The following is a 22527-nucleotide window of genomic DNA, read 5'->3' on the forward strand; positions in this document are numbered from 1 at the left end:
GTATCTGAACATGGAGAACTCAATAACCCAATGTCCACATGCTTAGCTTAGTTATTTAGTGGTAAATAACTGCTGGCATGTTAACAGATTCCTGAATTGCCGGAGACCATGGCCGAGCCTGACTTTCTTTTTTTTAATTTGATTTTTTTTTTTTAATTGGCAGAGCTAGGGATGAGGTTCACCATTACCCCAGCTGCAATTTTCTTTTTTTAATTTAGTTTTATGCCATTTTTATTTTCTCTTTTTTTTTTTTGACCTCTGGGTTATTTACTTTGCAAATACTTGTGGGTTTTTTTTTTTTTTTTGAGCTATCTTCCTGTTATTGATTTCTGTCAGGACAGAGAAAATATTTTGTAATATCTGACTTTTGTAAACAGTATGGGGCTGGATTTTTTTTTTTTTTTTTCGGTCGTGGGGCCTGAACTCTGGGCCTGGGCACTGTCCCTCAGCTCTTCAGCTCAAGGCGAAAGCTCTACCACTTGAGCCACAGCGCCACTTCCGGCTTTTTCTGCTTACGTGGTACTAAGGAATGGAACCCAGAGCCTCATTCATGCAAGGCAAGCGCTCTACCACTGAGCCACCTTCCCAGTCCAATGGAGTTGAATTTTGCTCTATTTTAAAAATTTGCTTTTTTTTTTTAAACTCTCCCAAATAGGGTCTTGTGAGGCTCAGCACCTCTCGCTTGATAGGTTTTGTTTGGTAGCTCAGCTTGTCTTGTTATCATTTGGGCCACACCTCCAGCCCAGCTTTTTGGCTAACTAATTGGAGAAAGAGTCTGGAGGAGTTTTCTACCCAGACTATCCTTGAACTCTTTTGCTCAAGACTAGTGCTCTACCACTTTAAGCCACCACTTCCCAACCAAACCTTTTCTTTTTTTTTTTTGGGTCTGGTCATGGGGCCTGAACTCTGGGCCTGGGCGCTGTCCCTCAGTGTTTTAGCTCAAGGCTAGCGCTCTACCACTTGAGCATAGCGCCACTTCCGGCTTTTTTCTTTTTGCTTATGTGGTGCTGAGGAATCGAACCCAGGGCCTCATGCATGCAAGGCAAGCGCTCTACCACTGAGCCACCTTCCCAGCCCCCAACTAAACCTTTTCTATTTAAACAAAAATAATTCTAATGCACTATTAGATGAAGAGATGAACCGTAGGAAAGGAGCCAGCATACAGCCCATTCGGGAGGAGGGGTAGGCCACTCCTGAGGTTCGCGTGCCAGTGTGAACGGATGCCCTGACCCCCGAAGGCATCCATGACCAGCCACAGATGTTCCACAATCCAAAGGAGCCGCTGGAATAACAAAACGAAGAGTCAGAACTAAAATAAACCTACAAAGGAAATAAAACGGGATCATGAAAAATCTCATGAATCCAAAAGAATATGAAAAGAGGACAACAAAGACCAAATGGAAAAATAAATTAAAAAACATACCTATATATAGGACTGAGAATGTGGCTTAGTGGTGGAGTGCTTGCCTAGCATGCATGAAGCCCTGGGTTCCATTCCTCAGTGCATAAACAGAAAAGATGGAAGTGGTGCTGTGACTTTAGTGGTAGAGCGCTAGCCTTGAGCATAGAGAGGCTCGGGACTGTGCCTAGGCCCCGAGTTCAAGCCCCAGGACTGGCCAAAAATAAAATAATGTGTGTGTGTGTGTGTGTGTGTGTGTTTGTATACACATACCAGATGAGAGAGAGACATAAAAAAATAGACAAGGAATCTATCTGTACGGATCTGTACAGATTGTCACATTGGACCCAAACTGTGCAAACATCTAATTCATCATAAGACAAAGATTGTCAGTCTGCACAAAGTCCAAACATATGCTGTCCCAAACAACTGTGTGTTAGCTGGTCATGGTAATGTACACCTGTAAATCCCAGCAGGAGAGATGGAGAGAAAAGGATCATAGGACCCTCTCTCAACAAATAGCAATAAAAAGGAAAGAAACGTACTTTAAACATAAAGATCTTCTATACAACAGGTAACTGAAAATAGACTACAGCTCTATACATAAAACCAACAATTCTAAAAGTCCTAGAAGAGCCAGGCTTCGTTGGCTCATACATGTCATCCTAGCTACTCAGAAGGCTGAGATCTAAGGATCAAGGTTCGAAGCCAGTGGGGGACAAGAAAATCCATGAGACTCTCTCTCTAAACCACTAAAAAGCTAGAAGTAGATCTGTGGCTCAAAGGGTAGAGAGCTAGCTTTGAGTGGAAAAAAAAAAAAAAGCCCAGAAACAGCTCCCAGGACCTGAATTCAAGGCCCATGACTGGCACAAAATGAAATTTTAAAACCCACAGCGGAAAAATTACTCCGTTCCCTGAAGTTACTCGCACCGACCACACGGTGGCGTCATGGGGCCCTCAGGTACCAACCTAGGAGACAGGAAACACCTGTGCAGATAGGCGGTTTACCTGTAATGAACACCCGGGAAGGGCAAACAACCCAAATGCCCCTCACGTGCGAGTGGATAACTAAGTCACGGAGCGCCCACAAAACGCCCGGATCAGCCGAGAAAAAGGACGAGCTTATCTATCTATCTATCTATGTAATATATATATATATATATTACATATATATGTATATATAATATGGGATTAAGTCCTGGAGTTCCTTCCCCAGCTGTCACTTGAGCCACGCCCCTAACCCAAGAAAAACCAATTAGAAGCAGAGGCGTGGCTACGTGGGGTGTGGCTCAAGTCACAGAGTTTCGGCCTTAACAAGATCACAAGCCCTGAGTTCAAATCCCAGTACAGCTACAATAGAAGTGGGAATCTTACTTTTTATTTTTATTTTTAATTTATTTATGTGGTACCAAGGAATCAAACCCAGAGCCTCATGCATGCTAAGCAAGAACTCTACCACTAAGCCACATTCCCAGCCTGGAATCTTATTTTTTTTGTCAGTCATGGGGCTTGAACTCTGAGCTTGGGCGCTGTCACTCAGCTCTTCAGCTCAAGGCGAGCACTCTACCGCTTGAGCCACAGTGCCATTTCCGGTTTTCTGGTGGTTTATTGGAGATAAGAGTCTCATGGAATTTCCTGCCCGGGCTGGCTTTGAACTGTGATCCTCAGATCTCAGCCTCTTGAGTAGCTAGGATGACAGGCGTGAGCCATCTGTGCCCGGCTGGAATCTTATATTTGAAGGGGGTAGTGTTTTCTGTTTTTGTTTTGCTTTTTTTTTTGGCCAGTTCTGGGGCTTGGGCACTGTCCTTGAGCTTCTTTTTTTTTTTTGGGTCCGGTCCTGAGGCCTGAACTCTGGGCCTGGGCGCTGTCCCTGAGCTCTTCAGCTCAAGGCTAGCGCTCTACCACTTGAGCCACAGCGCCACTTCCAGCTTTTTTCTTTTTGCTTATGTGGTGCTGAGGAATTGAACCCAGGGCCTCATGCATGCAAAGCAAGCGCTCTACCACTGAGCCACCTTCCCAGCCCTCCCTGAGCTTCTTTTGCTCAAGGTTAGCGCTCTACCACTTGAGCCACAGTGCCACCCAGCTTTTTCTGTGTATGTGGTATTGAAGAATCGAACCCAGGGCTTCATGCATGCTAGGCAAGCACTCTACCACTGAGCCACATTCCCAGCCCTGGTGTTTGGGGTTTCTTTTTCCCCAGATAGGTGGTCTTACTGTGTAGCACAAACTAACTTAGAACTGATCCTCCAACCTCGTCCTCCTGAATACTGGGATTATAGGCATATGCTGCCACACCTGGCACTATTTCAGAATTCTAAATAATGTGTGGTGAAGTGGAGGCTTCCTGCTGTAATCTTTGTGTTGTTTATGAATCTGACATTACAAGGTCAACATGAAGTCCTTCCCCCTCTCCCCCCCAGGAGTCTCAAGTTTGCGTGCCAGGCAGAACTCTAACATGTGGCCACACCTCTTGCCTGGCTTTTTCTGGTTAATTGGAAATGGAATCTCAAGGACTTTTCTAATGAGGCTGGCCAAGAAAACTGTATTTTCATGTTATTCTGTAACTAGGAAAGCAAGAAAAAAAAAGTCAACTTTTACATTTTTGTTCATAGAGTTTATTCCTTTAATGCTGGAAAACTTTAAGGAAAAGATGACACTGTGTGTCTTTTTCCCTGTGGAATGGTTACATTTTCTCCAAGGACTAATTCTGAGTTAGTGCAACAGATAGGAAAATTGAACTAATTATGTGCAGCCAGGTCTTGGTGGTTCACACTTGTAATGCCAGATATTAAGGAGGCTAGATCTAGAGAACTGAGGTCCAAAGTCAGCTATGGCAGAAAGTCCATATGACTTTTTTTTTTTTTTGGTCAGTCATGGGGCCGGAACTCTGGGCCTGGGGGCTGTCCCTCAGCTCTTCAGCTCAAGGCTAGCACTCTACCACTTGAGCCACAGTGCCACTTCTGGTTTTCTGGTTGTTTATTGAAGAGTCTCACCGAGTTTCCTGTCCAGGCTGGCTTTGAACCGGGGTCCTCAGATCTTAGCCTTCTGAGTAGTTAGGATTATAGGCATGAGCCACCACTGCCCGGCTCCTATACGACTTTTATCTCCAATGAACCACAGGAGGCTCAGTTGGCAGAGCCCTAGCTTTGAGCCAAGAAAGTTTAGTGAGAGCATGAGGCCCTGAGTTCAAATTCTAGTATCATAAGAATAACAAATAAGCCAGCAAATGTGGCTCAGAGTTAGGGCATTTGCCTATCAGGCCCCAAACCTTGGGTTCAATGGGCATAAAAAGAGAAGAAAAATTTAAACAAGCTACATTGCTACCATGTCCTTAAAGTTAGCACGAAGGGAAAAATGGAAGGTCAGAACCAGGCTCAACTTGAACCAATGTGCGGGGTTGGGAACTGTGGAGGCTGTTCAGTTTTCCCACTGGGCAGAGGTGCTAAGGAGGCTGCTGTGTTCTACACAGGATTTCCAGCAGAGGGCGGTAGAGAGTCAGAGAAAAGGGCTAGTACAGTTCTGCTGTCCAGGCTGTTCCCTGGGCCTCTCTGGTCCCTGTAGGAGCAGGATGTACAGGTGCCAGCTCTGAGGGCAGCACGGAGCCCAGTAGACTCTGATCCAAGTGGCCAGTGTTGTAGGATTCAGAGCTGGCTGATGCCTTAGCAGAGCCTCGCTTCTCTTCCCAGTGATAGAAAATTTCCAGTCATGCTTTCCTGCCATTATGCACATAGTGGTTCAAGATGTGTCTACTGAGTCTTTGTTCCTTATGCTCAGAGCCCTGCCCCTGGTCCACACAGGAAGTCCCCCCGAAGACTCAGCCAAGGGCCTAGCCCAGTGCTGTGGGACCCAGAACTGATTCCATCAGGCCAGGCATGGAGGCTCATCCCTGTATTCCCAGCACTCCAGAGGCTGAGGTAGGAAGATCACAAGTTCAAGGCCAGCCTGACACAGTCTTCAAAACACCAAGGAAGAAAAGCATCTGCAGGTCTTCAGTGCACTGTGGTTCACACAGGGGCCTCTGTTTCTTCCCAAACAGCCTAGCCCAAGGTCCTGCATTTCTTCATTGGCAGAACTGTCAAATGGTCTTTTCAAGTCCGCTCTGCCATTCTGGCCTGTGCGATTTCCATGTGCTCTTTGTAACTTGAAAGATGGGTCTGGGGGCAGGGGAGTCTTTACATGGATTCCAAGGCTAGGTCCCCAATCTGTGGCACTATTGGGACATGGTGGCACCTTTAGGGGAGGGGCCTAATGGAAGGAAGTTAGGTCATGGGGGGGGGGCGGGCACGGACTGGAAGGAGCTATTGATTGGGACTCCAGCCCTTTGCTTCATCACCAAGTGCCTCGTGCGTACCATGAAGAGCCTCCTGCCACAGAGCCACGTGACCGTGGACTGAGCCCTCTGAAACCATCGGCCAATATAAACCTTTCTGTGCGGTAGGCTGATCATCTCAAGCACTGTGTCACAGTGCGTGGGAAGCTAACACACTGGGCTTACAGCCTGGCTGATCACATACAATGGCTTTGCACATACAATTCAGGTTGGTTTTCTCCAGCGCTCTCCCTCTCACCTGTTGATCAGGCCTCAGGGAAGTCATGTGACACCCCCTCCCCAGGCCAAGCCAGAGTCTGTCACGCCTCCACGTTTAGGATTCTAATCATAGTGCCAGAGGAAACCCGTCTATGCCATCAATTGTGATTACCCAGACTATTAATAGAATGTTTTATGAAGGCCTATTCCTCCCTCACTGCACTGTGAGTTCTGTGTGGGCAGAGACTGGCAGTTGGGATAGGCCTGGGACCTCCAAAACGGTGTGTTGAATTAATTTAATACAAACAAATGCACAACCAGGGCAAACAGTGAGGGAGACCTCGCCTTCCACAAGTCAGGGCTAGAAGTCTGAGGGGAAATCACCAGCTTGCTTGATTCCTGGCTCACGTGGGAAGCAAGAGGCACTGACCAGGAGAAGGAAAGGTTTGAGGTTTGATGTGTCCATCGGCCTCTTCCTCCCCTCTCCATCTTGAGGCTGAGATGAAGACGTTGGCCAGCCAGGCAGGAGCTGGTGGCTCACACTTGTAAATCGCAGCTACACAGGAAGGAGGCTGAGCTCCGAGGATTAAAGTTTGAAGCCGGCCAGGGCAGGAAGATCCGAAGATCCGTAAGACTCTGATCTGGAAGTGGAGCTGTGGGTCGAGGGGTAGAGCACCAGCCTTGAGCGGAGGGGAAAAAATGGTCTCAGAGGCAGCACCCAGGCCCTGAGTTCAAGCCCCAGCACGGGTACAAACAGAATGAAACAAAAGGCAGAGAGGGGCAGGAGTGGTGTGAGGTCCAGGGAGAGAAATCAGAGCTCTCTCCACGGAGTCCAGCATGACCAGGAGAGGGGTAGTGACAGGTGGGTGGCACGGGACAGAACCAGGCCCCAGAGGCAGCAGTCAGGTGATCATGGGGGGGGGCGGGGGGGGGGAAGGGGGGAGACACACAGACACACGCACCGGGCCCGGCTAGGCCCGCGGTCCGGGGTCTTGCTCGGGTTCGGTCCCCGGCACCCCGCGGATGTCCGGCAGCAGGCGACAGCCAGCCACGATGTCCAGGCGCTCGGCCAGCGCGCTGAGGTCCCCGCGCGCCAGGCGCACGCTGTGGGCGGCCGCCAGCCCCGCCGCCTGCGCGGCCGCCAGCCTCCCGGCCAGGGCGGCCACGTCGCGGCCCGCGCGGCGGTACACGCCGCTCACGGCGGCCGCCACGTCGTGGTCCAGCCGCGCCTGGCTCTCGGCCAGCCGGAGCTGCAGCAGCGAGCGCGCGGGCGCGGCGGCCGGGCTCTCCTCCGCCGCCCAGGCCTCGCCCGCCGCCGCCGCCGCCTCGCCCGCCGCGCCGCGCTGCACCACGAGCGGAGGCAGGTCCCCGGGCGCCGCCGCCGCCTCCGCCTCGGCCTCCGAGTCCGTCTCCGCCGCCTCCCCGGCGACCCGCAGCCCCGTGGGGCGGCCGCGCGTCGGCCCCGCCGGGCCCAGGTACAGCTCCTCCTCCGAGGACGACGCCGACAGCTCCGAGTCCGTCTCGGCCGCCTCCCCCGGCACCACCGTGCCCGGCCTCCGCCGACGACCCCGGGACGCCATGGCGCGCGGCTGGAGGGAGGGAGGGGGAGAGGGGCGAGGGGTCGGCGGGAAACCCGATTCCCAGGCTGAGGAATTCTCTACGTGAACGGCGGGGGGCGACGGCCGGGGAAACTGAGGCGCGGGCCCACCGAAGCTCCCCGGGCCCGGCTCCCAGGCTCTCTCCCACCCGAGCTCTTTCCGAATTTGCCTCCCACCACAGGCCACACCCTCCGCACCGCACACCCGGAAGCACGCGGGGAACCGTGGGGAGCCGCCCCACGGCCTGTCGCAGGAAGGACGGCCACAGCCCGGAGGGAGGACGCGCTCCCGCGGGTCCCGGATCCGCCGCGACCACCCCACCCCACCCCACGCCACGCCCAGGCCGTACCAGGTCTCCGAAGCTCAGACAACCTGCGAGGCGAGCTGCTTGGCGGAAGTGAAGCTTCACTGTGGGAGAGGGGCGGGCTACAATTCTAGCCAATAGGAGAGCAACAGGCTGGGTGGGCGTGAGCGACCAAGGCATGACGGACAGCTCAGCTACCAATCACGGTGGCAAGGTCTCAGTAACCGGCTTTGAGGGCGTGGAAGCAACGGAGTCACGTGAATTCAAGCGTGACCAATAGGGGGCAAGGGCTGGGTAGGTGCTTCGGTGTTGTGCTTCCAGAAACGTGCTGCAGTGGACAAATAGGGTTCTTGTAAACCTGAGGGTGTACGTGTCTATCATGATGCAGCCAATGGGAACGCTCGAGGACTCGGAAACGGCGAAGCCTTCTAGTTACGGGCGGAAGAAGCTAAGACGTTTAGCCAATGAAAGAACAGAGAAAGTCTTGAGTTTTTGTCTCACACGCTCACGCGTCCGCCGCGTGCGCCCATCGAGGAGGGCGGGGCTAGTTTAAAACACCAATAGGAACCGGAGTGGGCGGTTCACGGGAGGCGGGGCTTTTGAAACTAGACCAATTGGAGCTGGGGGCGCTGGGCGGTCGTTCGGCGCGGGAGTCTGGCGCATGGCGGACGCGGTTTTGTTCGAGTTTCTGCACACCGAGATGGTGGCGGAGCTGTGGGCTGCGGACCTCCACCCCGGCCCGGGGGTGAGCTCCGGGTCCTGGAAGGGTAGAGTGGGGGAGAGGCGAGGATCGGATCGTCAGGCCCGGGTGGAAGCTTCTTGGGGTGCGCGGGTTCGAACCCGCGGCCCGGCCTCTGGCTCTCCGGTTATTGCAGAGGTTGAGTGACGTGACTCAGGGTGAAGCCCTGGCGGTAATTATAATAATTGTTGAATCTGGGGCGCGAGGAGGGCTCGCCTCCACCACGCACGCACTCAGTGACTTAATCTTCGTGTTTGAATGACCTCGGAAAACGTGGACGTCGGGCAGCCCCGACCTCTCAGAGTGAGCGTCCTGGTGACCATCACCACGGTCATCGCGGTTCATGAATTCACCCGACAGACTTTGGCAAAGACCTGCAAGGAGGGCCGGTACTGGGGTTCAGGAGAAGGAGAAGCTTGGAGGACCGAGGCCAGAGTGGGCAAGAGCGTGACACCCTAAACACACACGGGCACACACACTAGGAAGCAAAAGATCTGGAGGGAGGGTTCAAGTGGTAGAGCACCTTGCCTAGTAAGCATGAAGCTCTAAGTCCAATCCTCAGTATTGCCAGGGGGCTGGGGAAGGGGAGAGGTCAGAGGAGAGAAATCTGTTTATGGCTTATACCTGTAGTCCTAGCTAGGAGGCTGAGATGAGGGTCATGGGTTTGAAGCCAGCCTATGCAGGAAACATCCATGAGACTGTGTGTGTGTGTGCGCGTGTGCGTGTGCTTGAACTCAGGTCTGCTCTTGCTTCGTAGGTGTTCTACTGCTGAGCCATGCTTTCAGCTACATCCTTGAGATTCTGATCCACCTGATTTCTCTGTATTGACCATTTGCCTGATTGACTGGGCTCCTAATGCCTTATCTGGTGGTTCCTTCATTGTGTCCTGTGGCTTGAACAAGCACTTCTTCTGTGACATCTGACAGGGACACCCATAATGTTACTTTTTTTTTTTTTTTGTCAGTAGTGGGGCTTGAACCAGGGCCTGAGCGCTGTTCCTAAGCTTTTTCCACTTCAGGCTAACACTCCACCACTTTTAGCCATAGCACCACTTCCAGTTTTCTAGTGGTTCATTGGTGATAAGAGTCTCCTAGACTTTTCTTCCTGGGCTAGCTTTGACTCATGATCCTCAGCTTTCAGCCTCTTGAGTAGCTAGGATTACAGGCGTGAGTCATCAGCACCCAGCTCTATTAGTGACATTTTAAAAAATTGAACTTCACAGTTGGCTGCTGTGAGAGCTGAGGATTGATGTTCAAAGCCAGCCCGGGCAGAAAAGACCCTGTGAAACTTTTTTTTTTTTTTGTAGGTTGTGGGGCTTGAACTCTGGACCTGGGTGCTGTCCCTCAGCTCTTCAGCTCAAGGCGAGCGCTCTACCACTTGAGCCACAGCACCACTTCCAGTTTTCTAGTGGTTAAGTGGAGATAAGAGTCATCCCAGGCTAGCTTTGAACCGTGACCCTCAGATCTCAACCTCTTGAGTAGCTAAGATTATAGGCAAGAGCTACCGGTGCCTCACTCCCGAGAGACTCTTTTCTCCAATGAACCACTCAAAAACTGGAAGTGGTGTGGTACTATGGTTCCACTGGTAGAGCTCTAGCCTTGAGCACAAATAGGCTCAGGGACAGTGCCTAGGCCCTGAGATCAGGCCCCACAACCAACAAAAAGAAAAATTTGAACTTTACTCCTTAAGATTGTTTGTTTTTTTTTTTGGGGGGGGGGGTCCGGTTGTGGGGCCTAAACTCTGGCCTGGGCGCTATCCCTCCCTTCAGCTCAAGGCTAGCGCTCTACCACTTATGAGCCACAGCGCCACTTCCAGCTTTTTTTTTTTTTCTTGCTTATGTGGTGCTGAGGAATCGAACTCAGGGCCTCATGCATGCAAGGCAAGCACTCTACCACTGAGCCACCTTCCCAGCCCTCCTTAAGATTGTTTAGGCAGGTATTCTACCACTTGAGCCATAAATCCTGGTTGTGTTTCTCGTAGATGGTTTTTCAGATAGTCTCACGCTTCTGCTCGTGCCAGCCTTCAACCAAAACCTTTTGCCTCTTGAGTAGCCGAGACAACACGCAAGCTGTGTCAATGTGCTTGACTTGCTGTAGAGATAGGATCTCACTAGCTGCCTCTGCCTCTGCCCTAGCCGGCCTCTGGATCTCTGCCTGCCAAGTAGCTGGAATTACAGGCATGAATGAGCAACGTGTCATTTCCTAAACAATACAGTATAACAACTATATACATATAATTTGTCTTGTAAATGTCTTAGTACTTGATGCTATGCAAATGCTATGGAATATGAAATCTCACCAGTCATTTGCATTATAATCATTTAGATCTGATTTACAGTCTGTGGAAGGGCTGGGTGTTGGCTCTGGGTTAGAGGGTTTGCCTAGCAGGTGAAAAGGTCTTGGGTTCCAACCCCAGCACTGCAAAAATTAAAATGTCCAGTCTGTGGGAGACTCTGTAGGTTCTGGGCACACACTAATTCCTATGAAGGGCCTGAGCCTCCTTGGATTTTTATCCTGGGGTCCTGAGGGAGAAAGGTTTTATCTGCGTCCTTAAAACCAGCCTCCAAGATGGCTATCGTTGTCCTCAGTTTTGTGTTGTAACAGGATCTGACTATGTAACTAACCCAGGCTGGCCTGGAATTCAGCAATCCTGTCTCCACCTCCTGAGTGTTGGGATTACAGGCATGTGCTATCATGCCTGCCTGCCTTTTATGAAGACGGGGCTGGAGCTAGGAAGAGGAGAAGGGTCTTTTCTGAGGCCACACAGGATTGACCAGTCAGAGGCAAAATGAAAACCCCAGTTGCCCAGGTGACTAGGGAACTGTCCCCCACCTGGATCCTGTCCTTGAAGGGGTCTCCTCCACACCATGATGTCCTTTCCTTTCCCTTGGGAAACAGTTGTGGTGCACCCCAGAAAAGCCTTTGACTCCGAGCCAGGCTCTAGCCTATTCACAGGAATGGGAGAGACCCTGCCTTGGACTTTCTGGGAGCATGGCAGCCCCCCCCCCCCCCCCCCCAGTCCCTAAGAGCTTTGCAAGGACTTGTCAGCAAGTTCTGGTTTTCTTTCTGTGAGCTTCCAGGGGTAGTGAGGCGACTGGGGTGAGGCAGGGAGGAGGTGCTCCCCCTCTTCCTTCTGTCTCTGCCCCTCTCCATGGTTCCCCCAATAGCAGTGACCACAGCTCACCGCCACCGCAGGTAGTGAGCCCCACTGCATGTGGGGAAACTGAGACACGGGGCCCTGAGATAAGCTGCCCCAGGATCCAAACTCATTGTCAGTGGGCATTGTTGGGGTGCCTGTCACCTCACTGAGGCCTGGCAGATGAGCCCTTGGAGGACAGAGAAATTCTCTGGCTTGCTGGGACAAAGAAGAGAGCCTCTCTGCACAGGGTGCCACGGGGTGCTGGGTACAGAGCCCCAAAACTCAGTCTCCCCGCCAGGGTTCTCATTCCTCTAATGGCTGCTGCTGGAGAGGTGGCCAGGGGCCCCTGAGTCTCTCCCCCCCCCCCCTTCCCCCCGGCCTTGTAGGGACAGAAGACCAGCCTGTCTGTCCTGGAGGGCATCGGCTTCCGTGTGGGCCAGGCTCTGGGTGAGAGGTGAGCGCCCTCCCCGCCCCCCCTCCACTGGCTCTGCCCCTAACCCACACCCCCCAGCATCAGCGAGGCCCACCTGCCCCCCTCCGCCAGGCTGCCCCCGGAGACCCTGGCCTTCAGGGAGGAGCTGGATGTCCTCAAGTTCCTGTGCAAGGACCTGTGGGTAGCTGTGTTCCAAAAGCAGATGGACGGGCTCCGCACCAACCACCAGGTTGGGGGTGCTGGGAAGAGTGGGACCACCCCCTCTCCCCTTCCAAAGACAGCTCCCCCTCCTTCCCTGTGGGGAGCTAGCGCTGCACAGTGAGCACCAGCATGGCCTGGGCGGCAGCCCTGGGTTAGGGGGCGTGGCCGGGTGGGCGTGGCCCGTGGGGGCGTGGCCCAGGCCCCTTGTCCCTGTTCCCATTGACAGCCTAGGCTGCCTTGGTGGGTCAGTCAAGCCCAAGACAGCCTCGGGCCCTCGTGCAGTTCTGAGGATTGAGCCCCACATGGGGGTACCATGCAGGCAGGAGTGGGCGGGGATGGGACCCCCATGGCCGCTCCTCTGCCTCCAGGGGACTTACATCCTGCAGGATAACAACTTCCCTCTCCTGGTGCCCATGGCCTCCGGCCTTCAGTACCTGGAGGAAGCACCCAAGGTATGGGGGTGGGAACATGCCCTTCCCATCCCCTGTCTGCCTCCCCCACCCCATGTTAGGCCTCTCCCAGGCTGGGGACCTGGGTGCTGGCCTCTCCCTCTCCCCACAGTGGTCTGTGTCCTCCCCGCCCCCACCCCAGTTCCTGGCGTTCACCTGTGGCCTTCTGTGTGGCACACTGCGTACCCTGGGCGTCCAGAGCCTGGTCACCGCCTCCGTGATCACCCTGCCTGCCTGTGAGTGGGGGGGGGAGCCCTTGTCCTCTGAGTGTGCTGGGGACTGGGGGGTGGGGGAACCCAGAGACCAAGCCCCAAGGGACAGACGGAGAAGGAGAAGTTGAAGCTCAGAGATCTTTTTTTTTCTCCAGCTCAGGCTGGGAATAAATTGTGTGGCAATTCCCCAACATTTCCTCCAGCACAGAACCTAGAGGCGGGGAACACCTCCTGGGGTGGCTGGTATCAGGGTAGGTGGGTGGGAAGTTGGGGCCCACCTGGTGAATGTCCTACAGGTCCCCCCCCCCAACTGATCAGCCAGAGTCCCTTTCCTGCCAAGGGCAGCCTGTGAGAAGCTCCCTCACTTCCGGTCCCCTGGTGGGGTCTGGTGGGCGGGGCCTGCACAGAGCCCAGCCACAGAGGCCTGGCTGGCTCCACCCCGCCGCCCACACAGCCCAGGTGCAGGCCAGGTGTGGGGTGGGCGGGCGCAGCACACCCCCCTTTGATCCACTCACCCATCATCCTCTTGAGGTGTGTGGCCTGGGCCACCCAGGCTGCCAGTGCAGGGCAGGGGTGAAGTCTGAGCTGGGTGGGTGCCCTCTGCCCCCCCCCATCCTAACCTCCAGGTAAAGCAGCCTTATCTCCCTTCCAGGTAGGTTCCAGGTGGTGATCCTCAAGTCCTGATGAGCCCAGGCTGCCCAGCCCCCCACCTCCCGGGAGATGGTCCGGTCTGAGCCCAGCCATCCAGCCCTGAGCTGCACAGGGGGGGGTGGGGTTCTTAGGGCTGCTGGTTTCCAGTCCCGGGGGCCCATACAGTCGGGGCTGTTACCGAGGGACCTGGGTGTGTCATGCTGGGTGGCAGGCGCTCAATAAAGATTCTTTGTGTGGAATCAAAAGTAGAGCGCACTGTCCTGACCCCCCCTGTAACCTCTCCGTCCGCACCCCGCTCCCCAGCCTCTCCCAGGCTCTCTGCTCGTCACCCAGCCCAGTACTGCCCTTGGCATGGTGAAGGGCACCGGAGCCCCTCCCTGGGGATCATGCCAGGCACCCGCCTCATGCCCACTTCCCAACCCCACTCCCCATCTTCCAAGAGCCCCCTCGCCACCTCTGCCCACCCAGCCACCACCTCAACCTGAGCGCGGGGCAGTGGCGGGCACAGTGGCCCGCCACACACATCCCGGGCCTGGGCTTGCTACCCCTGCCACCCCCGGGGGCCGGGGGGGGGCTGGGGGGGGACGAGGCTCAGCCCTGGCCAGACCTCTAAGGCAGGCCATACCGAGTTCCTTCGCCCGGCAGACCACACCACTGGTGAAGGGACATCTTATCCTGACACGCCAGCCACCGTGGGCAGATGACCCTGGACGGCAGTGGGGGGGGGGGGAACGTGGTGCCAATGCCTCCCCCTCCGAGGCAGGAGAGCTTTTGCCTTCAAGTCTCCACTCTGTGTGGCAAGCGGTCTCCCACCTCTGCCTCAGTTTCCTCATGTGTGGTGGGCAGGGCCGCAGCTGTGGGCTGGGCTGAGGGCACAGGTCACCGGGTGACCAGGTCCCGGGGCTGCTCCACGCGTGATCTGTCGCTGGGGTGATATTCCAAGCATCCCAGGTAACTGGGTCAGCGGCTGCCACTGCTAAAGGCCCTCCTGACAACCTGGGGAGGCAGGCCCCCGCCTGGCCCACTCAGCAATGAGGAAGCCGAGGCCCAGAGAGGTGAAGTCATTTGCCTAAGGTCACATAGCCTTAGCTGTGGATCTCCATCCTCCCCTGTCGGGCCCCTTGACCTCCATCAAGAGTGTCCAGACGCCAGGGGCCGGCCCAGTGGCCAAGGGGTAGGGGCCTAGCTGGCTTTGTGTCTCCATCATCCCTCTCCCGGGGTACAGCGTGCCCTGTTGGGGTGCCAGTCCTAGAGAGCACCAGGCCAGGCGGCTGCCAAGGGGGGTGGGGTCAGGCTGGCAAACCGGTCAGGCGGGCGGGGCGGGCGGGCGGCGCGGGCACCTGCTGGGCCTGCGCTGATAGTTGTGGGGCTTGCCGGGCAGCTCAAGGCCACAGGCAGGGAGCTGGGGCCGCGAGGCCGCCGCCGGGTACGTAGCCCGACCCTGGGCCAGGGGAGGGGGCAGGCAGGGCTCCCACCCGGCCTCCAACCCTCACCAACTCTGGTCTACCCTCCCCCCTCGCCCCCAGCCTCATCTGTCGCTGAAGGCCCACAGAATTCCCTTCCTCACCCCGGCCATGCTTCCATCCTCTTCTCTTCCAGCCTGTCCCCCCCCCTCCCCGGGTTTGCTGAGCTTCCCTGTGAACTAATCTGCCCATGTTTCAAGGCTCCCCGAGATCTACCCTCCCTCTACCTGCTGTGTTCAGCCCTTGAGGGTACAGGGCTCACCCTCCGCTGCTCCCTGGTGTTCCCCAGCCCCCCCCCCCCGTGGACCCCCATTTCCCCAGCGCTCATCTGCTCCGTACTCTTCAGTCCCAGCATCACCCCGACACCCCAGTGGTTACCCGTCTCCCCTTGGGTACCAATTCCCTTGGGTACCCATCCTGGTGGCTCAGAGACTCAGGACGGGGTCCCTCACCTGTGCAAGGCCACACAGGGCCATCCCGAGGCAAGGCAGGGACTCAGCCCTTAGCCCCCCTCCCCGACTCCTGCCCCCCAGGGGCCGGGCGCTGAGACGGTCCTGTGCGTCCCTGGCCTAGGCACAGGCCCCGGACACCACCGCCCACCATGCAAAAGCACTACGCAGCCCAGTTCACCAAGGGCGCCCGGACCTCTGCCGAACGCTGCTTCTTGGATCCTGAAGTGGGTCATCAAAGAGGTAAGGGTTCAGTTTTTTGGGGGAGAGGATGGCAGAGAGAGCGAAGCCTAAGGGTGCATCGTAGGTGATGGAGAGGCAGAACTTTCGGCTCAGGGGTCAAAAGTCACCTGTAGAGGCTGTGTGTGTGTGTGTGTGTGTGTGTGTGTGTGTGTGTGTGTGTGTGTGTGTGTGTGTGTGTGTGTGTGTGTGTGTGTGTGTGTGTGTGTGTGTGTGTGTGTGTGTGTGTGTGTGTGTGTGTGTGTTTCCCAAGCTGGGCCCAGACTCCCAAGAAGCTGGAGACGCAGGTGCCCGCCTGTCCCTGCTGTGTGGCAGGGACAAGGACTGGGGGGTGGGTCTCAGTCAGGGTCTGGGGGGCCAAACATGGGAGCCTGCTCTAGGAGAGGAGCAGGGAGGTTTGCTCCAAATCCCCAGGCTTGGGCGACAGCCCCCATGTCGGGGAACAGCCCAGGGAGAGGGGGAGGGGAATGGATGTGGGATGCGGAGGGGCCATGGCCTGGTCCAGCCCCCCCCCGGAGTCCTGCGGGCTCCTGACCACGAGGGCCAGCATCTCCTTGCAGCCCAGCCTGAACCCACCCCCTCCCTCTCCCTGGTTATCCCCCCCTCCGTGGCCACCGCCAGTCCCCTGGCCTCCAGCCAGAGCCTCCCAAAGGAAGCAAGACAGGACATGAGGATGGCAGGAGGCACAAGTCTTGAGTGGGGCCTGTGTCCTCTCCCACCCTCACCCGGCTGACCACCCCCCCGTGCTGGGAGGGGGTACGGCCCCTTCTCTGCCATACCCTCCTTGCTGATGTCCCTGACTTGCCCCCAAATACTCCTCCAACACAGCCTTCACCTGCACGCTCAGCCTGATTGGTGCCAGTGCCCACCCCCAGGGCTCGGGGGGCCCAGGCCCAGTCACCCCCACTTCCTTCCTTCCAGGATGCTGTCACCGGTCACGTCAGGACCCTGCGGCGCCTCGAGCCCATGGGCCCTGTCGGCCGTCCCCCCAGTCACACTGGCAGCAGGCCTACCACAGACACCGGGGGGGCAGCAGCTGGCACCGGGGCCCCCTGTCCCCGGTTCTGCAGCAGCAGCAGCAGCAGCAGCAGCGGCGGCGGCAGCCCCCGCCCCCCAGCCCCCTACGGCAGCGCATCTGCCCAGTGCACGGGGCCCCGAAGGGGCTGCCCACAGCCGCCACCACTCCCCCGACACCTGTCAGCGCCCCCCAGCTGCCCCCCAAACCCACCACGTCACCCAGTGCAGCACCCAGCACGACCAGCAGCGGCCCAACAGAGCCCTTGGCACCCGGCGCCCTCCTGGAGCCCAGCGAACCCACAGAAGCCCGGCCCCTGCCGGCGCCCGCAGCCTGCGGCTCCTTCACCTACGGCGCCGGTGCCCAGCCAGGCTTTTTGGGGGGCTCCTGCCTCGCTTTGCCTGGGCCTCTTGCTCCCTGACTGGTGCCTGGTTAGGGCCTGTCTGCATTCCCGCACTCTGGTCCCTTTTGGGGGGGCGTGGCTGGGTCCTAGGTGGTCACCTCTGCCTCCCCCCCCCGTTGGGCTCATGGCTTCTGGGCCAGGCCTGAGCCTGTGTCCCCTTCCTGTCCCTCTGCTCTGCTTTCTCTGTCCCCAGCCGCCCTCCCTGTCTCCCTTGACCCAGGAGGCCAAGGGAAGGCCACGGGGCAGGGAGGTGGCAGCACTGACCGGGGGCAGCTTCTTGGCCTGCTCAGGGGTGGGGGAGATGGGTGAAACATGGAGGTACAGGAACGGGGGTACAGGGCTGGCTGGGGGAGGAGCAGGGATTCGCAGGTCCGCTCAGCGCGGGGCAGGCAGGGAAGCTGCCACACGTGTCTTCGTGGAGCTGTGTTGGGGGTGGGGGTGGGCACCAGGTAAGTGGCAGTGTACAGAGGTGACACCGTGTGACCCGCACAGGGAGAGGTAGGGACGGCAGAGCTGCACATGAGACTGGCCATTGGGAGGCAGGGGCAGCCGAGGCCCCGAGGGAGCTTCTTCCAGGGCAGCCCTAGATGGCAGGACCTCTAGATGGCTCCCAAGCCAAGGAGAGATGTATGCTGACTTGGGGTGTAACACAGAGAGAGGGGGCCCAGGCAGGTGCCTGGCAAGCCGGCAGCGGCTGAGTAGAGCAGGAGGTGCTGGCGGCCTGGGCAGGGTGGCGGCGTGGAGGTGGGGACAGAGTTGTTTTAAGGTCTGGTTTGACGGTAGCGTGACATGCTGGATGGGGACGCAGGTCTAGATCAGGCACCATTGTTCCTGGAGCCCTGGGGCCAGGATGTCCATTTCACGCAGGAAAATAGAGGCTGAGTAAGACCAGGTCACCCATCATTGATGAAGCGTACCTATTGATTAGGTCCACCCTGGCCACCTCAGATGACCTCCATCTTCCTAGCAGGTTCCTTCTAGGTGCCTCGGGAAGTGGGGGGTTACAACCCTCCCTCCCCTCCCCCATGACTGAGCCTTAACTTTCCTTCACCCCAATTCCACACCCAGGGACGGATGATGTGGCTGGCCTGTCCCCTTGTCTGGCCTGCTGTCTTCTCGTGGTCTCTCAGAGGTCACTTCCCGTACCCCTGCAGAGAAAGTTGGGGGGGCTAAGTTTGAAAGTCAAAGTGCATCTGTTACTGGCAGGGCAGAGGCCGGGAGGGAGCCGGGGGAGGACAGGAAGGAGTACAAGAGAGGCAGGAGGACTCAGGATATTGGGGGTCAGGCTAGCAGAGTGGTGATTTGGAACAGTAGGAGCTGTGGGGGGAGGCAGGAAGGCTTCCTAGGCCAGCTGAACCCCACAACCTCCAAGGGTGGCATGGCCAGCCTGCCCGCTTCGCTCAGCCCAGGGGACCCCGGGTCAGCTTCCTCCCTGGCCACACATGGCACATGTGTGAGATAAGAATCCTCCATGGTGACCTGAGTCACCTCTACCTGTCAGGCAGAGGATGCTGAGGCCTGGCGGGGCTGGATGTGGGGCCAGGGGAGGGCAGATGGGAGGAGGGAGGGTGGCACCCAGCCAGCCTCACTGACTCAGTTTCCCCACCCCGCCCTTCAGACATCCTGACTGAGGATGATGTCTACTGCAGCTGCCTGGCCAAGACTCTGTGCCACGTGCCAGTCCCTGTGACCGTGGGTTTCTATGCCCCCTTCGGCTGCCGCCTGCACATGATGTTAGACAAGATAACCAGTGAGCATTTCGGTGTTGAGGGCGGGTGGGGGACATGAGAAAAGGAGCCTTTGGGTCCCTGCCCAGCTCCAGGCTGCCCCAAGCCCCGCTCTCCCAAAGCCAGCCTGTCCCAGCCCAAAGAGCTGTGACTCAGCAGCCACCAGGTCCTTCCCAGGCACACAGACTCCACCTGGTCCCTGGCTTGCTCAACATCCTGGCTTCCTGGATGCCTCAGAGTCCCATCCTTTCCTTGTGGCCTCCATCCTTGCTGCATCCACTTCAAGGGATCTTCCTAAAATAATGACTGTCCTGTCCCTCCTCTGTTAGCATTCCACAATCCCATGATCCCCAGCACTCTGGCGAGAAAGCTTTCATGCCTCTACTGGCACAGCTCTGCACCTGGATGGTCACAGGGACACATGGGGGTCTGGAAAAAGGAAGGGTCTGAAAAGTCCCACCCTGGGCTTAGTGACATGGGAGGTGACCATCCTGCTCTTTTACTCACTGGCCTCAAAGATCCAGTCCTGGACTTTTTATGATCCAACTTTAAAGCGTTTTTCTTTTGAAGCAGAACTTGAACTCAGCACCTGGTAGTTTTGCTCATAGGATGATGTTCTACCACTTAAGCCATGCCTCCAGCCTTTGATCTAACTTTTAGACATTTCCAGCATCTTCTTGGTGCAGAGGACTCAGTGGTGACCAAGATTAGAGGGCCCTTCCTATCCTTGGCTCACGGTCCAGGAGGAGAGTCAGATTTGTCTCGGACACTGATGACACAAAGTGGGAAGGACTCAGGCAATCAGCAGCAGGAGAGGACAGAGCCAGGAAAACAGCCCCAGGCTGTGTCTCAGCTGCCTCATTCATTCATTCATTCATTCATTCCTTGTGGCCCCACAGAACACCCCCCACACACACACACAGAACTTATAGCCTCCCACGGGAGAGGGACACCAGTCCTAGCTCTTTCTCCTGGTCCTCTTGCCTCCTCCCATCTGCTCTGCTTCTGCCCTTGTTCTCTGGCTTTGCCTTCTAACATTGCAGGTGCAAAGGGGGGCACCAGACTTCCCACACCCCACTTGCACCCGCTCTCAGCTCTTTAAGGTGGGCTAAGTCGGCTTCGCTTTCAGGTCCTGGTCTCCGCTTTGCTTAACCTTCAGAAGCGCCACATCCCTTTATAACCACGCCCCTGGCCACCAAGCCACGCCTCCGACAGCACTTTTCAGATAAACCACGCCCCTCCTGTAAATCACCCATTTGAGTTCCACCCCTTCTCCAGCCACGCCCCCTCTCCAGTCCAACAATGCCTTTCCCCAGTACCGCCCTGCCAGCCACGCCCCTCCTCTGGCCACGCCTCCAGCGCATCCGCCATTCACAGGACTTCCCGCGCCCTAAGCTCCTCCCTCTCCTCCCCCCCCCCCCCCCCCGCAGTGCTGATGCAGCAGGAGGCCGCTCAGCGCGAAACCGAGGAGCTGCAGCGAGTGCAGTGGCGACCGCGGCAGGTTCGGGGCTGGGGCGTCCCGCAGCTGCTGTGGTACCTGGTGTTCCTGCAGCCCATCATCACCGAAGTGCACCTGCGACGCAAGAACGTGCAGTTCCTCTTCATCCGCTTCAGCGCCTGGCAGTACGCGGGCACCGACAAGCTGTGGGCCGGGCTGGTGACCACGCTGTGCGAGGGCATCCGCCACCACTACGGCGCGCTGCCCTTCAGCGTGTACTCGGTGCTGGGGAACAAACCCACCACGACGGCGACGAGCTTCTGCCAGCGCGAGTGGCACTGCCGGGTTCGCGTGTGCCTGGCGCTGGTGGCGCTGGTGGCGGCGCTGGGCCTGGGCGTGGGGCTGCTCTACCTGTCCCTGGGCAGCAGCCACGCGGGGGGCCACGGCGCGGTGGCCGGCGGCCACCTGCTCAAGGTGTTCGGCGGCGCGGCCACCACGCTGTCGGGCTCGGGGCTGCTCATGGCCGTCTACTCGGTGGGCAAGCACCTGTTCGTGAGCCAGCGCAAGAAGATCGAGCGGCTGGTGTCTCGCGAGAAGTTCGGCAGCCAGCTGGGCTTCATGTGCGAGGTGAAGAAGGAGGTGGAGCTGCTCACGGACTTCCTGTGCTTCCTGGAGATCTACCAGCGGCGCCGGCTGCGCGTGGTGCTCGAGGTCACCGGGCTGGACACGTGCTACCCGGAGCGCGTGGTGGGCGTGCTCAACGCCATCAACACGCTGCTCTCCGACAGCCACGCGCCCTTCATCTTCATCCTGGTGGTGGATCCCAGCATCCTGGCCGCCTGCCTGGAGAGCGCGGGGAACATGAAAGGCACGGCGGATAACGGCTACCTCTTCCTCAACCGCACGGTCACGCTGCCCTTCTCCGTGCCCATCATGGGCCGCCGCACCAAGCTGCAGTTCCTGCACGACGCCGTGCAGAGTCGCGACGACCTGTTGTATCGTGAGATTACGCGCAAGCTGCGGCTGCCGGTGGGCGAGGGCGCAGGCGCGGGCGGCGAGGTGGTGCAGCTGCTGGCGGTGGAGACGCAGACGGTCGAGGGCGCGCGCTCGCAGGGCCACATCGACGAGGAGGCGGCGCGCCGCATCCACGAGGCGCTGCTCTGCCTGCACGACGAGCGCGACTGTCTCTACGAGTACGTGCCGGACAACGTGGTGTCCATGCGGCGCATCGTCAACACGGTGCCCATCACCGTGCGCCTGCTGCAGCAGCAGCAGCAGCAGGCCGAGTGCCTGGGGCCCACGCCGCGCCAGGCCGTGGCCTGGGTGGTGCTCGCCAACCAGTGGCCTTGTCGCCTCAGCTGGGTGTTGCAGTGCCTGGAGGACCGGCAGCAGGCCGGGGGATTGCCTGACGGCCGCGCACGCCTCTGGGACGTGTTCTGCGACAACAGTCGCGAACTGCACACCATGACCAAGGCTCTGCGGAACGTGCTGGACCTGGACGGGGACCCTGAGCTCTTCGAGCGTTTCCTGGGGGGTGATTTTCCCTTCACCGTGGCCGAAGCGCAGAGCCTGCTCCGATGCACGGTCAACCTGGACCACTCCATCCGCCGTCGCATGGGGCTCATCCGGGCCGTCAGTGCCCTCAAGCCCCCCAGCCCGCCCAGGTCCCCTGCCACCCCGGATGCTTCCCATGCAGCCAACAGAGCCAACAACGAGTCGGGGGCAGCCCCAGCCGGCCGGATATTAAAGCAGGCCAATGCAGTCCACGCTCGGGACTGGGCCTCTGGGGCCGAGTTGAGGCCAGTAGTTTGAGTTCCCAAACCCCCCTGGGTCTTGGAATGGGGGCCTCCCACCTGGATGACCGGGGCAGGGGTGGGACTGGGCCTCAGGCCCCACATGGAGGAGGCCATTGGTGACCACGTACCCCTGGATGGCTCTGAGAGCCCCAGTGGGAGAGGCAGGCTGTGGCCTCCAGAAGTGGACCTGTGTCACTGAGCGCCGAGGGAAGGGCCAGTGGAGGACATGGAGTTCAAGTGCAATAAAAGATGTGGAAAGCTGGGTTGGTCTCCATGGCCTGGATTTCCTGGCTCCAGGAGGCCCGGAATCAGGCCTGCCTCACCCTGCCCCAGCTCACTTCCTC

General features: G+C 57.7%; 3 protein-coding genes across 4 annotated transcripts; 2 read left to right on the plus strand and 1 right to left on the minus strand.

Moving 5' to 3' along the window:
- Window positions 1-6111: 6111 nt before the first annotated feature.
- On the minus strand, window positions 6112-7947 carry Bloc1s3 (biogenesis of lysosomal organelles complex 1 subunit 3). The gene is made up of 3 exons (XM_042700261.1): window positions 7875-7947; window positions 6890-7516; window positions 6112-6607 (listed from the first exon to the last, which is right to left on the minus strand). The coding sequence occupies exon 2, from the start codon at window positions 7505-7507 to the stop codon at window positions 6899-6901; it is 609 nt and encodes a 202-aa protein (XP_042556195.1). The 5' UTR covers window positions 7508-7516; window positions 7875-7947; the 3' UTR covers window positions 6112-6607; window positions 6890-6898.
- A 504-nt stretch (window positions 7948-8451) lies between these two features.
- Trappc6a (trafficking protein particle complex subunit 6A) lies at window positions 8452-13865 on the plus strand. The gene is made up of 6 exons (XM_042700458.1): window positions 8452-8574; window positions 12093-12160; window positions 12251-12368; window positions 12709-12792; window positions 12932-13025; window positions 13654-13865. Exons 1-6 carry the CDS (start codon window positions 8491-8493, stop codon window positions 13683-13685), a joined length of 480 nt encoding a protein of 159 aa, XP_042556392.1. The 5' UTR covers window positions 8452-8490; the 3' UTR covers window positions 13686-13865.
- A 1837-nt stretch (window positions 13866-15702) lies between these two features.
- On the plus strand, window positions 15703-22424 carry Nkpd1 (NTPase KAP family P-loop domain containing 1). Of its 2 annotated transcripts, XM_042700303.1 has the most exons (4): window positions 15703-15807; window positions 16726-17178; window positions 18841-18972; window positions 20380-22424. In XM_042700303.1, the coding sequence occupies exons 1-4, from the start codon at window positions 15717-15719 to the stop codon at window positions 22197-22199; spliced, it is 2496 nt and encodes an 831-aa protein (XP_042556237.1). In that variant the 5' UTR covers window positions 15703-15716; the 3' UTR covers window positions 22200-22424. The 2 variants fall into 2 exon arrangements, with proteins under 2 accessions (XP_042556237.1, XP_042556236.1); XM_042700302.1 differs by lacking the exon at window positions 16726-17178.
- The last annotated feature ends 103 nt before the right edge of the window (window positions 22425-22527 follow it).

This window comes from Dipodomys spectabilis, unplaced genomic scaffold (assembly GCF_019054845.1).
Source record: "Dipodomys spectabilis isolate Male_0828 unplaced genomic scaffold, ASM1905484v1 ptg000266l, whole genome shotgun sequence".
NCBI classification, from domain to species: domain Eukaryota; kingdom Metazoa; phylum Chordata; class Mammalia; order Rodentia; family Heteromyidae; genus Dipodomys; species Dipodomys spectabilis.